Source organism: Miniopterus schreibersii (assembly GCF_964146895.1).
Source record: "Miniopterus schreibersii genome assembly, chromosome: 3".
NCBI lineage: Eukaryota > Metazoa > Chordata > Mammalia > Chiroptera > Miniopteridae > Miniopterus > Miniopterus schreibersii.
Genome location: NC_138103.1, coordinates 33,300,168 through 33,318,531, shown reverse-complemented (window position 1 = coordinate 33,318,531; position 18,364 = coordinate 33,300,168). Strand labels below are relative to the sequence as shown.

General features: G+C 41.3%; 1 protein-coding gene across 1 annotated transcript in view; it reads right to left on the bottom strand.

Annotated features, from left to right (window-relative positions):
- Positions 1–18,364, bottom strand: part of MARCHF3 (membrane associated ring-CH-type finger 3) — a 132,879-nt gene that overhangs the window by 6,485 nt on the left and 108,030 nt on the right. The window contains exon 4 of the mRNA XM_081132824.1: positions 846–1,055. Within this exon, the coding sequence (XP_080988950.1) occupies positions 846–1,055 (210 nt within the window). The remainder of the gene's footprint in view (positions 1–845; positions 1,056–18,364) is intronic.

Sequence of the window (18,364 nt, the reverse complement as noted above, 5' to 3'; positions counted from 1 at the left end):
CAGAAGAGTAATGCCAGGAAGCAGGGCCCAGTTTCTGAAAATATTCTAGATAGTGACGTTTTTCTCTGTAGGCCCCAGAGGGAAGCATAAAGAGAGATCAAATGCTTCACTTTGTGGGTGCTGCCAACTGGTGCCTGAGCAACCAACTTACTCCCATAAGTTAAAAGAAAAAAACACACAGAGAGATGTTTAAAAATTCTTCCTCATATACAGTGGGAACACTTACTGGGAAATGGTTCTGCTTTGGTGGCAGCTTCTCAGCTAGATAAATTAGTGTCTTTATGGGCAGCCGAGTCAATATCCTGACACAGACTAATCATCAGGCACAGGGCAGCTCCACGCCCAGCACAGGCTTTAGGCTGTGTCAGGATGTAAGAAGAAAATAGCCAGCAGGAGGATTCATGATCTGTGCAGGCAGCCGCAGCAGCAGTGGCCAAGCGCATCATTCACAATATACTACGATCCCAGCAAAAGTGAGGATCATAAGCAAGAGAAGGAAAACGCCTCCTAACAGATGGCGCCTAGACGACGGGAGGAGAGAAATGTCCGGGAAGTGCCTTTGACTGATGGGCTCTCAGAGGCTGGGACTTTTTCTTTACTTGGTCTGCTCTTCCCAGCGCTGCACGCCTGCTCATGCATCTCTCTCTCTCTCTCTCTCTCTCTCTCTCTCTCTCTCTCTCACACACACACTCACATGTAGTAACAACCAAATCACACACTCTTGCCAGCCTGAACTGGGCAGGTGAAACATGATCCAGACAGGAGGGGGAGGCTGTGCCAGCTGTGGGGCTGCTGGCTCCAGCTGGCCAGAGTCCCCAGGGCCGTGGGCCATGGGCCATACTTACTAGTGTCCAAAAGAGGTAAATAGTGAAGAGTGCGACAGTGAGTGCAATCAGTCCGACGGCCTCGAGCCGACTACTAAAGTGCAGGTGGTCCACGGCGCCCCGCAGGCAGAGCCAGCCCGAGATGGTGGCCAGGGGAGTTATGAACAAGAAACACACCATGTCTCCAAACAGAGTCCGCTTCTCGTGCTGAGGGCCTGGGTTTCTGAGCCACTGCCAGGGAGAGGGAGAGAGAAAGACAGGACAAGGTTAAACCCCCGGCTGGAGCGGAGACACGCTACTCCAAAGGTGTCTTGATCTTCAGAATCTGGAAAAAGTCACTTCTGACTTGTGCTGAGATCACAAGGGAGCATTAGGGCTCATTCCCATGCTTCTACCCCCTGAATAATAGTGATTATGATAATAATATAATATGACAATAGTGATTATGATGACAGGGATAATAATAATAATGTGTCCTGCTGCAGCTGGCCCGCTGTTCTTGAAAATAGTTCAATGGTTATTATTATAAATCACACTGAGTATATGTGGAAGGTAGAGAGGATGTTATTTTTGGAAGGTAATAGTTGTGGTGCCAGAAGTGCTGTCATGTGGCCAAAGCCCTCCAATGTCCTGACTCAGGGAATGTGAGCAGGAAAGGGTTAACTCAGCAGGCCTGGATTGCTCAATTCCAGCTCATTCCCAAGAAAGACCTGTTTTCCACACTGGCTCTTAGGGGATGAGCTCTGAGTCCTTGTAATATATACTGTCTGATGAATGTTTTGTATGTCTGAGGCATCGGGCCACGGGGTACTAGTGTAATCAGATAGCTTATGCCAACAACATGATTTATGCTGTACACCTATGTTTGCCCCGGGGGGCTGGAGTCTGAGTAGCCGAGGTTAGTCATGCGGGCGCTGCATGCCTATGTAACTGACCCCAATAAACACCATGGACACCAAGGCTGGGTGAGCTTCCCTGGTTGATAATGCTTTGTATGTGTTTTTGCAATCTGTTGCTGGAAAAATTAAGCGCACCGTAACATGTGACATTACTGGGAGGGAACACCTGGGAGTTTGTGTCTGGTTTCTCCTAACTTTGCCTCATAGACCTTTTTTCCCTGCTGATTTTAGTTGGCATCCTTTTGCTGTAATGAACCATAATCACAAACATAAGAGCTTTTCTGAGTCCTGTGAGTCCTTCTAGTGAATCACTGAGCCTAAAGGAGGTCTTAGGGACCACCCCCACACACTCACCTGACTTCATGAACTCAGTAATGCTCCCTTCCTCATGTTTTAGGACCCTGAATCTCCTACTTAGGACTGTCCCAGACATCTTAACTGTGCTAACATCTTGACTGACCCAACCCCCAAAAGGATGGGGAAAGTTTTGTGCTTGTTCAAAAACTAGAGCCGAGAATTCCTTCAGGACAGGGTTGTTGTCCTTCCACTTGGGGAATTGCTGAATATCTGTTGAAATGTTTTGCATAATTATTCTAGGAAAAGTCACCATATACACTAGCGTCGGTGTATACTGGTAATGAGCCTGGTGGCTTCAGGTTAGTATTGAAACATGTCCCCATTCTCATATCATTATGCCATGTAATAATGAGAGAGGCCATGGAGTCCAGAGAAGGAGTGGGGTCAAACACAGGGAAAGGCGTTGAGGTGGGGAGAGACACTGGTGACTCTTTCATCTTGTCCTATCAACAAATGGGGAGGCCTAGCAGTGCTGTGGGATGGCCCCCAGACGGGAGCACTGTGAGCCGCTGACCAGATGCCCCAAGTGGCCAGGGCAACAATTTCCACAAAACCACTGGTGGGAGACAAAGGACCATAACAGGAAAGACAAGAGAGGGTGGGGCTGACTGGAGAGAGAATGGAATGTCATGCTCCAGGGCGGAAGGAAGAGACAGAAGAGCTGCAAAGAGGGCAAACAAGTTGAGGAAGGAGCTGTGTAAGGGCCAGCAAAAGACTCAAGGAGTGAGCAGAAGAGACTGGAGATAAAAGGCCCAGAAGGAAGTTTGCTGGGAGGTGCCCTTCCTCAAATGCTTGCTGGAGGTAAATAGTAAATGACCCGGAATGCCCAACATAGCACTTTCCGTAACAGCCCACCTTCAGAATGGGCTAAGATGCTGGAGGAAGTCAACCTTAGCTCACAAATGGACCTGAAGAAATACTTAAAATTAGATAATGGGGAGTTGACTTGTCTGTGAATATAAATACAGCATTATAAAAATTTAATATAAATACCAAAATGATTGAGTGTAAATGTGTTGTAATATTACCTCAGATGTCCCAACAGCTTCCAAGAAATTTTAAAAGACTCTTATTAATTAATATTTTCTTGTTTAAGTACTAGGAATATTGCTATGAAGCTCAGAGTAGAAACTGGGTGTTTTTATCCCAATTTTAGAGAGGCTCAGCAAGGTTAACTGATTTTTCCAGTTACTACAAAGCAAGGTTAACTGATTTTTCCAAACTACAAAAAGGTTCAGGATCTTGCTTATTTTTCTTATTTTTCTAAAGTGAACATGGATTGTTCAGATGTCCTACCAGTAAATATTTGAAAATTAAAGTTGTAAGACATTCAGAAATGCAGATTTTTAAACAGTGGTACCCAAATTGCAGCGACCTGACTCCCCGTTCAGTTTAGACTGTGTCTAGAAGCAGATTTGGGAGCCTGGGCTGTTTTTCCTGTTGGAACATAGTAGGTTCTCAATAAATGTGATATATTCAAAGACAAACTGAGCTCACTGGCTAGGACTTCCTCCGATGTCTTTTGCTTGGGAATTCTGAATACACTTTATTAAAACTAATTTAGCACTTTACTTATCTATGTGGCCCTTGACATTACCCAGTGAAATAACTCAGGTATGGAAGGAGGTAATTATGAATCACTACTTATCTCTGTCTGATGTAAAATAAGTTGGAAGGGCAAATTAGAAATTACTATTACTTGTTCTCAGTTTCTTATTTTCTAATTATTTTTAAATCTATATTCCTGAAAAATTTCTAAGACATTTTATATGTACATGATCACCCAATACCAAGGTTCCACACCTCATTAACACTATATATATGTTTTTGGTTTAGATTACTCTTTGTGTTGTTTGTTGCTGGCTCATATTTAGGTATGAAGTTCTTTAAACAGGTACTTTTATGTTCATATCTGGAACTTCTTAAGACCTGCAAGTGTTATTTATCTCTTACACAAAGGTAGGCCCCTAGAACAAGACCAGTGGTAATATCTGTGGTTGAGAAAAAAAAATCTCCCTGTGCCATGGTAAGAACCTCTGCTAAGGTATCCAAATAGGCTGATAAAATGTAGAGTGTGATCCTGCATGTGTAATTGTATATTTACATACACATTGACATTTAGATTTACGTAGATGTAATAAATTCACAGGCTAGGACCCCAGCAAAACTGTGGCTCTTCCTTGCAGCAACTATGGGAAAACAGTATGGAAAGTCCTCAAAAAATTAAAAATAGAACCGCCTCATGAGCCAGCAATTCCACTTTGGGGTATTCACCTGAAGAAATCAAAAACACTAAATCGATAAGATATATGCACCCCTATGTTCATTGCAGCGTTATTTCCAATAGCCAAGATATGAAAGCCACCTAAGTGCCCATCAGGAGATGAGTAGATAAAGAAGAGGTACATATATATAATGGAATATTACTTGGCCATAAAAAAGAATGAAATTTTGCCATTTGCAATGACATGGATAGACCTACAGGGTATTATGCCAAGGAAAATAAGTCAGAAAGAGAAAGGTAAATATCATATGATTGCCCTTATATGTGGAATCTAAAAAACAAAACAAAGAAAACAGAAACTCATACATAGAGCAAATTGATGGTTGTCAGATAGGAGGGGGTTTGGGGGGAAGTTTGAAAAAGGGGAAGGGATTAAGATGTACAAATTGCCAGTTATTAAAAGTCACAAGGGTGTAAAGGGAATATAATCAATAATATTGTAATAACTATGTATGGTGTCAAGTCAGTACTAGACTTATTGGGGTGATCACTTCATAAGTTATCTAAATGTGTAACCACTTGCTGTACACTTGAAACTAATATAATATTATATGTCAGCAGTAATTGAAAAATAAATAAAAAAATAAAAAACCACGGCTATTCTTGGTGGTGGAATTATAAATGGTTTTTAATTTTTTTCTTTTTGTATGTATTTTCTTGTTTTTCTATAATGAATGGATTGCCTGTATAAATTGTATATTAGTTGTGTATGAAACAGAGAGAGAGAGCGGTCCAATGTCTGGGTGTTTAATCTCAGCTATATTATCACGCACTTTGGCTTAATTCATAATAGACAAAGGTTATCTCAATTATTGTTCAATTACATTTCTTGCTCATGTATGTCTTTGGCCTCTCTTATCAGTTATACTTATTATACACAGAGTATCACATGCATTCTGTAGTAGTATCTTCCTTTCCCAAACACTCAATAAAGAGCAGGCCGAGGCAGAATGGCAGGTTTGTGTCCATCTTCCCACCCGAGGAGAAAGCTTATCTTTACATCACTGGCATCTAGCACATTCAACACTCTCAATGTTGAATGAATGACAGTAGCTTATGCTTATTCACACCTTATGATATGCTCCACACTATTTTGTACGCTACATAATAATGATTGGTTTACTCTTCAACAATCTTTAAAGAGACACCATTATCATCACCACCATTTTATAGATAGAGAAACTGAGGTCCAGAGTAGTTAAATAACTTGTAGAAGTTTGGCCTTGGCTTTGGTCCATGTAGTCTAGCTCCAAAGACGGTACTCCTAACCACTCTATTATATCATCATTCTTAGAAAAAAATGGGGGGAGTGTGACTGGGTAGATGAAGGGGATGGGAGTTGGAATGTACCTTAACTGTTTTTATCAGTACGAGAAGGAATATTTACTTATCATGGTTCCCCAGAAGGGAAATACCAATTAATTTGTCCTGCCACTTGTGGAAAAATTAATATTTGCAGCTAAAATATCATTTAAAAAAAATCTTTATTGATTTCAGAGAGAGGAAGGGAGAGGGAGAGAGAGAGATAGAAACATCAATGATGAGCAGTAATTGAAAAAGCTGCCATCATTGATCAGCTGCCTCCTGCACGCCCCAACTGGGGATCGAGCTCACAACCCGGGCATGTGCCCTGACCGGGAATTGAACAGTGATCTCCTGGATCCTAGGTCGATGTTCAACCACTGAGCCACACCCAGCTGGTCTAAAATACCATTCTTGAAGAATCTTTAGTTTAACCTTGGTCTTCAGCTTATATTCAGCTGTATTTTAAAAGCTGAGATCAATGATGGAAAATACTGATTTGAATGGCATCTTTCAGCTGGTGGGCCCACCCCTATTGCTGCCAGGGGATTTGTGGGCAGCCCAGGGCACCCTTCCTGTCAAATATACCAATATGACCCACCCAGCAATCCCTCTTGTGGGTATCTACCAGAAAAATGTGAAAACATTTATTTGTTAAGATATATGCACCCCTATGCTCATTGTAGCATTATTCACAGTGACCAAGACATGAAAACAACCAAAGAGTCCTTTGATAGGGGCCTGGATAAAGAAGATGTGGTCCATATATACTATGGAGTACCTCTCAGCCATAAGAAAAGATGAAATATTGCCATTTGCGACAACATGGATGGATCCTGATAATATCATGCTAAGCAAAATAAGCCAGTCAGAAAAAGTCAAGAACCATATGATTTCACTCATGTGGGATATAAAACTGAAAGCAACAAATGAACAAATAAGACAAACAAACAAAAACTCATAACCGTAAGGTGGTTTGGTGGTTAAAAGAGGGAAAGGGGACTTAGGGGGGATAAATGGTGGTGGAAGGAGACTTGACTTTGGGTGGTGAACACCCAATGCAATACCGTACACTTGAATCCTACATAATTTTATTAACCAATGTCACCCCAATAAGTCCAATAAAGCAGGCAGAGATGCTATTGAAAGCCCTGGCAGAGAGCTGCCCATTTTTCTGCAGTGCTGTCATTCCAATCACTAACTTGTTCCCAAACCATGAGATTGATCTACTCTTGGAAATAGGTACAAAAACCAACCAACAAACTAAACACAACAGAAACCCCCACGGTAATCAGCACCACAGGGCTGAGACAGTAAAGGGGACTGGAGCACATTCTGCTGCCAGTGATGGGGCGTTGCTCACTGGCTGTACATGCTCATCTACAGGGAGCCAGGCACTAGTGGCTATTTTCAAGGTGGGTTAACTGTGTGCCTGACTCTAATTACACTGTCAATTTGTTAAATCCCTCACTGTTGGGTAGGGGTGAAGGGAGTGGGGTGCTCGAGGACATTAGATTCTGCCTCCCAGGCTGAGTTAATCGGCTTAAATCCCCAAGGTAGACAGGACATCGTGCAGGTCAGTCTTTACTAGGACCAGATTACACACTGGTGGCTAATAACTCTGATCAATTACAACCTTCCCCAGGAACCTCCTTAATGAGAAACCATCATGAGAATGAAAGAAACTGATAGGAGGGATAGCGACTGATAGAACCATAGCAAATTTATGGGGCAGGGCAATAAAAAAGGAGGGCATGCTCTCTCGAGGTTTACTCACTTGGGTTTATCTGCCTGGGTGCCTCCTGTTAACCTGACACTTGGCAGAGTTATTAACCAAGCACTTGCCTTTCTTGGGACGGGTCTTATTTTCAAAGCCCAACACAACCACCACTAAACTGTCTTGCTTGCCTGGGAGCTGCAACATGAAAGGGGCAGTATGATGATCAGAAGATATGTGACAGGTCCTTTCCTTTGCATGATTAAAAGTGAAGATGAAACCTGAAAATCATGCATTTCAGTTAACTCGAAACACAGCAGAGAACAAAAACTCCTACCAGAGTTTTAAATCCCTGAACTCCACAGACTATCAGTGAATTTCCAGGACAGCTGCAGTCACATAGAAGGAAATTCTGACTCCAGCGAAGCCAAGGAGCTCAAACCAGTGCACCCTGAATGAAAACTTCACAGAGGGTTTGCTTGTGACCTTAAAATGTCGATCTCCAGCTCTGGTCCCTCTCCAAAGCTCCAGATGTGCATATTCAACAGCCCACTCAACGTCTCCTTGGAGATGACTAACAGACAACTCAAACTTAATCTGTCTGAAACAGAACTCTTGATTTAGCACTTACCCTACAACCCTTTTTTCCTCCAAGTCTCTTCCATATCAGTAAATGACAACGCCATCCACCCAATCGCCCAGTCATCCTATTTCCTTTCTTTGTCCCGAGCACCTAGCCCTTCAGTTAGTCCTACTGGCATTCCCTTCGACATGTATCTGGAATCTGTGCACTTCTCCCCACTTCCACTGCCGCCATCCCTGAGCCAGCATCATCTCCTGCTTGGGAGGCAGTAGCCTCCTGCCTCCACTCTGGCCACCCCATAGTCCAGTTCCAAAACAGTCAGAGTGACCTGGTAAAAATATAAACCAGATCATGCTACTCCTTTGCTTAACACTCTCCAGTGGTTAGAAGAGAGGACAATCTCTTTACCTGGGGCTGCAAGAAGACCCGCCCTCATCCTGCCTCCCTCTCTCCCCACTCCTACTACTACCTCTTCTCCTTCATTCCCAACCCTTCCGTGTGGCCGTTGCCACGTAGGGAACAAGCTTTGCCCATGTTCTGGCATGGCCTGGTCTTGGTCATTTAGGTCTCAGCTCAAAAGGTGCCTTCTCACTGAAAACACTCCCTGCACCCGTGAACATTACCTGTCTATATTTTCTACAGAGCACATGACACTCTCTAAAATGATGCTATTTATTTATTTGTCTGTTTACTTATTTATTTTTTTGCTCCCACGTCAATGAGAGCTCCATGATGGCAGTTCCTTCTTGTATGTCTCAATCCAAGAACAGTGCTGGAACACAGTAGATGCTTAATGAAAATGAATAAACATCTGAGGTGCTGGTGGCCCTGACCAGAAATGATCTTACAATGTTAGTTAGCCAAATTACATCGATTGGTAAGGAGAAACATCATGTTGTCAAGTTCACTGCCCTTAGCCTTCTAGACTAGAGATAGCTTTCCTTATGTATTGCTCCTCTTAGGTTTCCAAGAGAAATATCTACACATTGTTTTGTCCCTACAAAGTGAAAAACCTGTAATTTTTGTGCAAGCTTTTCCCCCGCAAGATGTAAATAAACTCAGGCTAACAACTATTTTTCCCATAGGTCATGAAATAGCATGAGAAATTGAGTAAATTATTCAAGGTCCTTTGTACTCTTTTACTCACTATTATCTACACCCCCAGAGGAAAACAACCATGGCCTCCTCATTGCTCTATTCCTGTTATCCTAGAATCCAGTTTCTGTAAAGCAGCAAGATCACATCACTTCTCTTGCTTAAAAATTTTCAATGTCTCTTGTGTCACACCTAGTCTAACGCAGCGATTTTCAACCTTTTCCATCTCATGGCACATGTAAACTAGTTACTAAAATTCTGCGGCACACCTGTTGAAAACTGCTGATCTAATGCCTTGCCATGGTCCACACAGCCCTGAGTGATGGAGCCCAGGTGTTTGTGCCCTGGCTCCATAGATCACATGAGGTCTGTAATTTTTGGAGGGGAGAAAAATGACATCTTTATTTTTACAATTCTCTAATTGGAATTTAGCATTTCATTGAATTATGCAGAAAATCTCAGTAGTGTGAGCAGTATCTGTGATGTCACCAAGAGAAATCATATATATTTCATATCCCATCACAACTATTGCAAATATCTTGACATATCACTACTTCATAGTTATCATATCTGCCACAAAATATTAAAGAAGCACTTATATTTTATATCACGACTTTGTCTTTTAAATATTTTGATAGATGAATTATAATGTGATTAGTTTTCTTCAAGTTCCTATGTATTTTATCATCTATAATTAAAAACATGACTCTGAGAAGGGATCCAGAGGCTTCAACAGACTGCCAAGGGGTCCACGACAGGAAAATTTAAACAACTGGAATCTACTGCCTTTGACCTCTCAAACAATGCTTGTTAGAAGTGTATTTTTTTTTGTTTCAGAAAGACTGAATTGCCTGCCTCATAGCCTTTGCAGTGGCTGTTCCTTTTGCCTGGAACTCTTCTTCCCAAGGCAGGCTCCTTCTCACTGGCCACACCTCCTCTTGAATGTAATCTCTCCAGAGAGGCCTCCAAAAAACACCAGTCATTCTTTACCACAAAACTTGTTTCTTTCTTTATAGCTTTGACCACTGTCAGAAATAATCTATTTATTTATTTATTTTTAATAGAATTTATTGGGGTGACATTAGTTAGTAAAATGATGTAGGTTTCAGGTATACAATTTTATAATACATCACCTGTATATTGTATTGTGTGTCACCACTCCATGTCAAATTTCCTTCCATCTAATATACTTATTTATGGACTTGTTTATTTTGTGTCTCTTTCCCTAGCAGGAAAGCTCTATTAGTATACAACATTTTTCTGGCTTGATCACAGTTACGTCCCCATTTCCTATAATATTTAATTTGTGCTTAATAAGTATTAGCTGAAACAATATATATAAATTCTTCCAAACCAGAGGACTGCTTTGGGTAGAAATCAGAGGAGTTTAACTGAAATATGTACATACATATGTAAGACCACTCACCCTGACTCTTCTGATCAAACATAGTAATTTTTGCCATAGACACATGCTTGGCAGGGGCTCTGGCATTTAGAGCAGTGATTTGGCTGAAGCATAAGCCATATTCAAGGGCACCCTGGAGATTTGTGATGCTCCCTGGAGGACTTAGGCCAATAAACCAATTAATAGGCTATAAGGCTCCATAAATACTATGTTCGTGTCTGGGACATTATAATTGGGCTCTGGCATTACTTAAACAAATGCTACACACACTCACACCAATGTTTTGAAAATTTCCAAAGATAAGATTAGCAGCCCAGCAGGATTAAATGGCAAAATAATTTTATATATTCACTTGCAACTTCAGAGAGATGCACAATGGGCATCATTTCTCTAATTACTTTAGATCATCGCTGTGTAGAAGTGATCGCAGCCAAGTGGAGATTGCTTATCTGAAGGAGGAGAAGACACTGCAGAATCAGGTGGCATATGTGAGCAATAGAAAGCCAGAAACATAAGAGGAGATAAACAACCAAGAGAGGATGGAGAGCAAGAAAATAGAAGTTTCCAGAAGAAATTGATAAGTAATATGCACAGTACCAAAAACAGGAGTAATTTATTCTGGGAGACAACGGAGTCATACTGTGCAGTCGTTTATAAACAGGACACAAAGAGCAGCTCCCAGTCCCCGGAGCCCTTCTTCATTTGGGCTCTTACGGAGCCCCTGGCCCTCCAGCTGGTGAAGTTGCTGGCGTCTAACCCCTCTGCTGGCCTGCTGCTGGAGCCCGGGCTTCTGAAACTTTGAATAATTACTTCCAGCAGAAGGACAGGATCATGAGGTAAAAGGTGCCAGGACAGTGTACCAAGAAGAAGCCCCAAGTAGAATATTAGGCAAAAGATGAGAAAATGATGAATAACAGGAATAAGGATAATAAATCCCTATTTCGATAACTGGGGGTGTTTAAAAGAACAGAGAGGGAGAAATCAAATTCAAAATCAGGTCATCAAAATGGGACCACATTAAAAAGTCTGTATCTCTCAGATGTAGTGAGAATGTAAGTATAAAAATTATCCAAGCAGCCCGGCCGGCGTAGCTCAGCCGTTGAGCATCGGCCTGTGATCCATGCCTAGGTTGTGGGCTCGCTCCCCAGTAGGGGGGTTGCAGGAGGCAGCTGATCAATGACTCTCATTAATGATGTTTCTATTTCTCTCTCTCCCTCTCCCTTCGTCTCTCTGAAATCAGTAAAGGCATATTTTTTTTCAAAAACCCCACAAGCAGAGTGTGGTGGAAGGATTTCAATGAAATGTAAAATCGAGGCTAGAAGAGACATTCTCCCCAGGGCCACACACTCCCAAAGTAAGCAAGAATGGGAACACTGTGAGAAAGGAAAAAAATTCTGCTAGATAGAAGAACTGTGAGAACAGAAGAAATTTTAGATTCACAGTCCCCGTAGTTCAATGTTTTGCTGCCAACAAGGACCCCAAATATTTAGGAGGGCCTGGCTGACCTTGCTCACATTAGGCACATCCTATCAACAAATGGATTTGGAATCTCTCAAGACTCCCCTTGAGGTAATGGCTTAAGTTCATGAGCCACAGTACTATTAGGTGGTCCTCTTTATTTTTGTTCTAAACTTTCTGTCCTCAAATTTCAAAGGGAGACCAACAGCATTCAAGTAATTTGGATTGTGCTATGTACTTCATGCTCACATTATCTAAGCTGGTCATGATTTCCAAGATTTCAAACAGCCCTAGTCCCTGTGGCTCAGTTGGTTGAGGGTCACCCTGTGCACTGGAAGGTCGCTGGTTTGATTCCTGGTCAGGATACATGCCCAGGTTTTTAGTTTGGTCCTGGTCAGTGTGAGTAGGGGAGGCAACCAATTGATGTTTCTCTCTTATATTGATGTTTTTCTCTTCCTCTTCCCCTTTCTCTCTCTCCAAAATCATAAAAATATATTTAAAAAAATATAGACTTACAAAAAAAAGGTTCTAAATATATCCTTCCCTAATCTCCTCACACCTGAAGAGTCTCCCTCTTTTGTGTGTAGTGCTTCCCAGGACTTTTTGGAGATCCTTCAATTAGGTATGGGGCCCAGGAGATCAGAATACCAGGTAAAAATATGCCATAGTGCAATATGAGGGGAGGGCGACATTTTCTATTTTGCTGGCATTCCTTCTGTTGATTATGTTCAATATTTGTAGACCATTTTGCTACAAATCTCACGAAGCTGTCTTCAGGGAAGACATTCTTAAGGGGTAGGGGCAACAGCTCAAATGACATGGGCCATGATGTCAAGGACTGGCATTTGCAGAAGGGCAAGCAGGAGGCCGGCTGGATGAACACAGTTCCTGCCTGTGGGAAAGCTCTGCTCCAACTGGGATACACACACACATTTTAGCTTGAATGATCCTGAGACATGTGCCCCCAGTGTCCCCAAGGCAGAATCAAGTCAACCATGGACGAGCCTAAGTTAATAACTAGCCCAGTCCTGCATATGTGCAGACCGAATCACTAGGTCTTCCTTCAAGACTAGCAAATTATATCCAAGGTTGTGGTATCCACAGAATTATAGGATGGCCTCCTTACAGAGGAGGGAATTTGCAGTGAAGTGTTGAAAACATTCTTTTACTTTTCACGCTTAAAACATTTTAAGAGTGCAGGAGACATTTTTTGAAAATCTGTGTGCTTTGCAATTTATGTAACTACTGTTCTAGATCAGGGGTCCTTGACCTAAGGTCCTTCATAAAACCTGTGACCCCTCTAAAACTGTATTTGAACACTGGGTGTCTGTGCATTTCAGGGGAGAGAGTTCAAGCTTTTTATTTTTTTCCTTCAATGACATGTTTTAAAAAAAATGGATATATTTGACATATAATATCGTGTAAATTTAAGATGTACAATATTTTAACTTGACACATTTAATACTGTATGATTGCCATTATAGAGATATTTAGCACCTCCATCACATTACATAATTATGCTTTCTTTTAGTGGTTGGAGTAATTAAGTTCTAGTCTCTTAGCAGGTTTGAGGATTATAATACAATATAGTGGTTTATATTCATTATAATGAGTTCAAGCTTTTCTCAGATTCTCAAGCACATCTGAAGGGAAGAAGCACTGTTCTATAGCACTTCTCTAAAATGTCTAGACAGTCCTTGGTCCAGTCCAACTTTCTGAGGTTTGATGATTTAAGAATATGGGCAGTAGGGTCTCATCTTTGGGACAAAGTTCATTGTTCCCACGTACAGTGTTCAGCATTCACCCAGGGCTAGGGGGCTAGGCAATAGCTTTTGAGCTTGAACATCCATGTGTGGACAAATTAACTTCTTTAGTACCTGAGTCCCAGTTATTTCATTGGGAGCAATTCAGGGTCAGCCAGCAGCTAGAGCCCTAGAGAAAAGAGCCCCTCACCAGCACGACCGGAGGGCTGAGGAGAATCCTGGCCTGCGCAGCACAGTGTACTTAGATGGTGGTTGGTCACTAGCTGGTGTCCTTGGCATCTCCTACTCATCTTTGTTACAAGGTCTCAGCAATTTATAGCACTCTCTCTCACTTCTTGCCTTCGACCTGTCATCTTTGCTTCTGAAATAAGAACGATTTGTATAACACCAATACTTAAGAAAGACATGCATTATGTGGTTGTAACCAACCCTGATGCTTTCAGATGACCTACTTATATCTTCAATGTGGAAAAAGATTAAGAACAAAACAAATTCATCTAAACTTCCGGGCAACCCAGTTGACTTTTAAATGTAAGAATGGAATTCCAAACATTTATGACAGAAAGTAAATCTATGGCTATGGTATTTTGTGAATGATCTTTTAAATAAAAGAAAACTTTACGCAATATTTTAAAAAAATATGGGCAGTAGGATTTTATTGCCTTTTGAGAATCCACCATTTCTCCACAGACCCTGGTTAAAAACAAAAATTAACCTAAGGCACAAAATGTTTCATTAAAAAAATAATTGCATAGTTGCAGGGCAGCAGAATCAAGAAAGCAATCAAATTAAATTAATTGGATTAAAAGAAGAAAAAAAGACTCTCATTGAGCAAAGATGGTAAAAATTCAGACAGCATAAAAAAAAAATTAAAAAAAATCAACGCGCAATGACTTCCATACAATAAAAGAGTAAAAAGACAAGGGTTTCATCACATAGACTGTGACGGGGAAAAGGCAGAAATTTAGAGGGGGGAAAACCATTGACATCTCTGTGCCAGGTTCCTCATTTCTAAGTTGGAGATGGTTATACGTACAAATAGCAGAAGAGTCAAGTGCCTAGCACAGCAGTGGCACAGCGTAAGGGCTCAGCAAACGATAACTAGCAGCAGCAGCATATTAAGGTGAATCGGATGCCGAGAAGGAATAAAAAAATAAGTAAAATTATAGCAAGGAAGGTTAGGATACATTTTCTATAAAATCTGAGACTAGACCTTGCAAACATTATGGTAAGTGAAGGAAGCCAGTCACAAAAGACCACATACTGTAGGATTCCATTTATAGGAAATGTTCAGAATAGGCAATCCATGGAGATATGAAATAGATTAGTGGTTGCCTAGGGATGGGAGGACTGCTGAGTGAAGGCTGAAGTGTGTGCGGTTTCATTTTAGGGTGATGAAAATGTTCTAAAATGGACTGTGGTCACACAACACTGTGAATATGCTGTGTTACTTAATCATACACTTCAAATGGGTGAATATGTGGTATATAAATTATCTCAATAAAGCTGTTTAAAAAACCTGAAACTGAAAAAGACCCTTGGTAAAAATAAATTGAAGTGTCCTGTAGATTTCCCTAAAAAATCCCTCCATCTGGTATGAATTCTGGTTTTTAGATATTTCTTTTTGCCTTGCCACATCTCCACCTAATAGGGTTACTTTTCAGATACATATCTGCCAGGTACATCTTATAAACAGCTGAAAACATGCATATTTTGACGAATGAATGACTTCTGGTTTCGACATTCAAGTCAGAGATTTTAATCAGATGAGCCAGTGTTTAGAAAAATATTAGAGCTATTGTATTGCTTCCATCTCTCATGCCTTTTCTCCCATCATCTACCAGCTTTAAAGCAGAAAGCAAGCCTTTGGGAGTAGGAGGGGTTGCATTATTTTCTAGGAAGTAATGGTTTTCCCTTCATCTCCCAATTTTTGCTTTTACTGATTCTTCCCAGATATAAGTCCTTAAATACCTGTAGATTCTGTTTTACAACTTCCTGCTGCTCCTACTTGCCAGCATTTCCTATGTGCTGTATTAGCCATTTCCCCCTGAGCCTTAACAGATTTTGAACCTCACAATTTATTCCAACTTTTCTGTTTCCAATAGCATCGCTGGAGGTGAAGCAGTGATGAAATAATGTGTAGAAAAGCTTTCATTTTCTCTTTTAATCTGACCTCAATCTTCACAAACAAATCTACACATTTTTGTAAGTGGCACACCTTAGAATTAAACCTGGTTTTCAGTATTGTAAACTAAGAGCTTCAAAGCAGCTTTTCCTCTTTCATGTTGTACAAGTGCAAACATAACTTTCCTCTCATTATCCATCCCAGCGTAAACCTGCCCCTCTAACTCTGTGATAATGGATTGCAAAGAAGTGGCTTTACCCCAGACAACCTCTCAGGGTCCCTATCTCTTCAAGAATGAAGGCAGGCAGTGATGAGGCACGGCATAGAAAACACCCAGTAAAAATAGGGGAGGAAAGCAAAGCCAAAACACCCGACAGCGCTCTTTCTTATCTCTTCCCAAGTCTGCTACACCTGTCACAAAAGTGCAGCAAATAATTGAGGCAATTATACAAATAATTCAAGAGGCAAACCAGTGTTTTCCTTCATGAGCTGTAAAACCAGGTTTACCAATCTGAACTAACTAGACGATAATCTTGAAAGAAATTTACCTAACAAGGGTGTGTAAGCGTGTTATGAGTGATTAACCTTCACAACCATATGTGAAAGGACAGAAAGGGCTCTTAAGCAATATTGAGCTCATCAGGCTTTCAAACAACATCTCTCCCTTAGGAGTGATCTCGGAATTGGTGGCACAGTAACTCCGAAAGATGAAGACTCAAATGCAGAGAAAGTAACTGGATGAAAAGAAAAAAGGGAAGGGTCTGTAAAGTCCCTTGGAAACTGAGAATGACTTTCCTGGCTTCTAATAGAATGACATACCTAAGAGCTTTGTTTCCCAGCTAGGCTAGAGTATAGAGAGGCACAGAGAAGTAATGCATTCCGCTGTCCCAGCACACAATCTGGCACAGCTCAGCGCTGTTTTTTGTTTTTTTTTTTTTTAATAGACTTTATTTTTTAGAGCAGTTTTAAGTACACAGCAAAATTCAGTGGAAAGTGCAGAGTTCCCATATATCCCCTGCCTCCCCACATGCACAGCCTCTTCCATTACCAGCATCCCTCACCACAGTGATACATTTGCTACAATGGAGGAACCTACAGAGACACAGCATTATCCCCCCAAGTCCATAGTTTACATTAGAGCTCACTCATTGTATTGCACATTCTACGGATTTGGACAAATGTATGAAGACAATTATAGTATTGTACAGAATAGGTTCACTGCTCTAAAAACCCCTGTGCTCCACCTATTCATCCCTCCCTTCCCACTAACAGCTCTGGACTTAATAGAGGAAATCGGCATCAAGAGGAAATCAGGGTTTTAATCCACATTTTTTCATTCTCCCCTTTCTGAACTATATCTAATCCTTTGAAAAGGCTGGTAAAGAAGTCCTCAGATTTGTGTGCACTTGCACAAGTGCGTGTCAATGAACAAGTGAAAGAAAGTGCTTTTGAGCCAGGAAGGAAGAAGCCAGGTGTTGCGGAAAGAGCATTGACCATGGAGCCAGAGCCTTGGATTCTTCTGCTTCCTCCACTTACTGGCCCTGTGGCTGGAAGTATTTAAGATCTTTCAAGAGTGACCTAACATCTAGGAGTCTCAGTTTCCTTACCTACAAAACGGAATAATACCCAGCCAGCGTGGCTCAGCGGTTGAGTGTCGACCCTTGAACCAGGAGGTCACAGTTCGATTCCGGGTCAGGGCACATGCCCAGGTTTCAGGCTCAGTCCCCAGTAGGGGGCGTGCAGGAGGCATTGGATCAATGACACTCTCATCATTGATGTTTCTATCTCTTTCTCTCCCTTCCTCTCTCTGAAATCAATAAAAACATATTTTTAAAAAATGGAATAATATCTGTTATAAGGATACCCAAGACACTGAAATAAGATGGTTCTATTAGGTGTACAGTATGTAATATTTTCTCTTTGCCTAGAAAATGGTAAGTAACTTAAGAAAAAACTTTGGGATGTGAGCATCTTAAGGATAAAAAACAGATGGATTCAAGTGAAATTAATGCCACTGGATTCAAGTGTCATGTCCAGATCTGTCCCTTTTGTGGAAAAACAAAGTTTTTAGCACAGACAGGCACAGCAGGGTGTTGTTCAGTGAATAAAGGACAATGGATCTCCCACTGCCTCACTGAAGCTACTTCTCCACTATGCTCATTCTAATACAATTGTCCATTAGGCAGCATTTAACCATAATCATGTATTGCTCACAATATTTCACACCATTACTTGTTTAAAAAAGTGTATTCTTTCCTTGGAATTAAGTGTTAGTAGTTGACACAAAACTGAAGAGGCAAGAGGAGGGCTGGCAGAGCCCTCAGTGAGGAGTTTTATGCATATTCTATAATTCTGCATTTTAAATCTGCACCAGGGTGTCTGCAATTCATGTCTCTCTTCAGTTCATCCAGGTGCCTTGTACCTACACAGGGTCATTCCTGGGAGCATATTGTACCTTGTTATTTCAACAAGACTTAGGAGAAAGATGATTAGCAATTTCAGCCATTCAGTGACACTTCGCTGCTCTTCTACCAGCTCCCTTTTACAAAGCT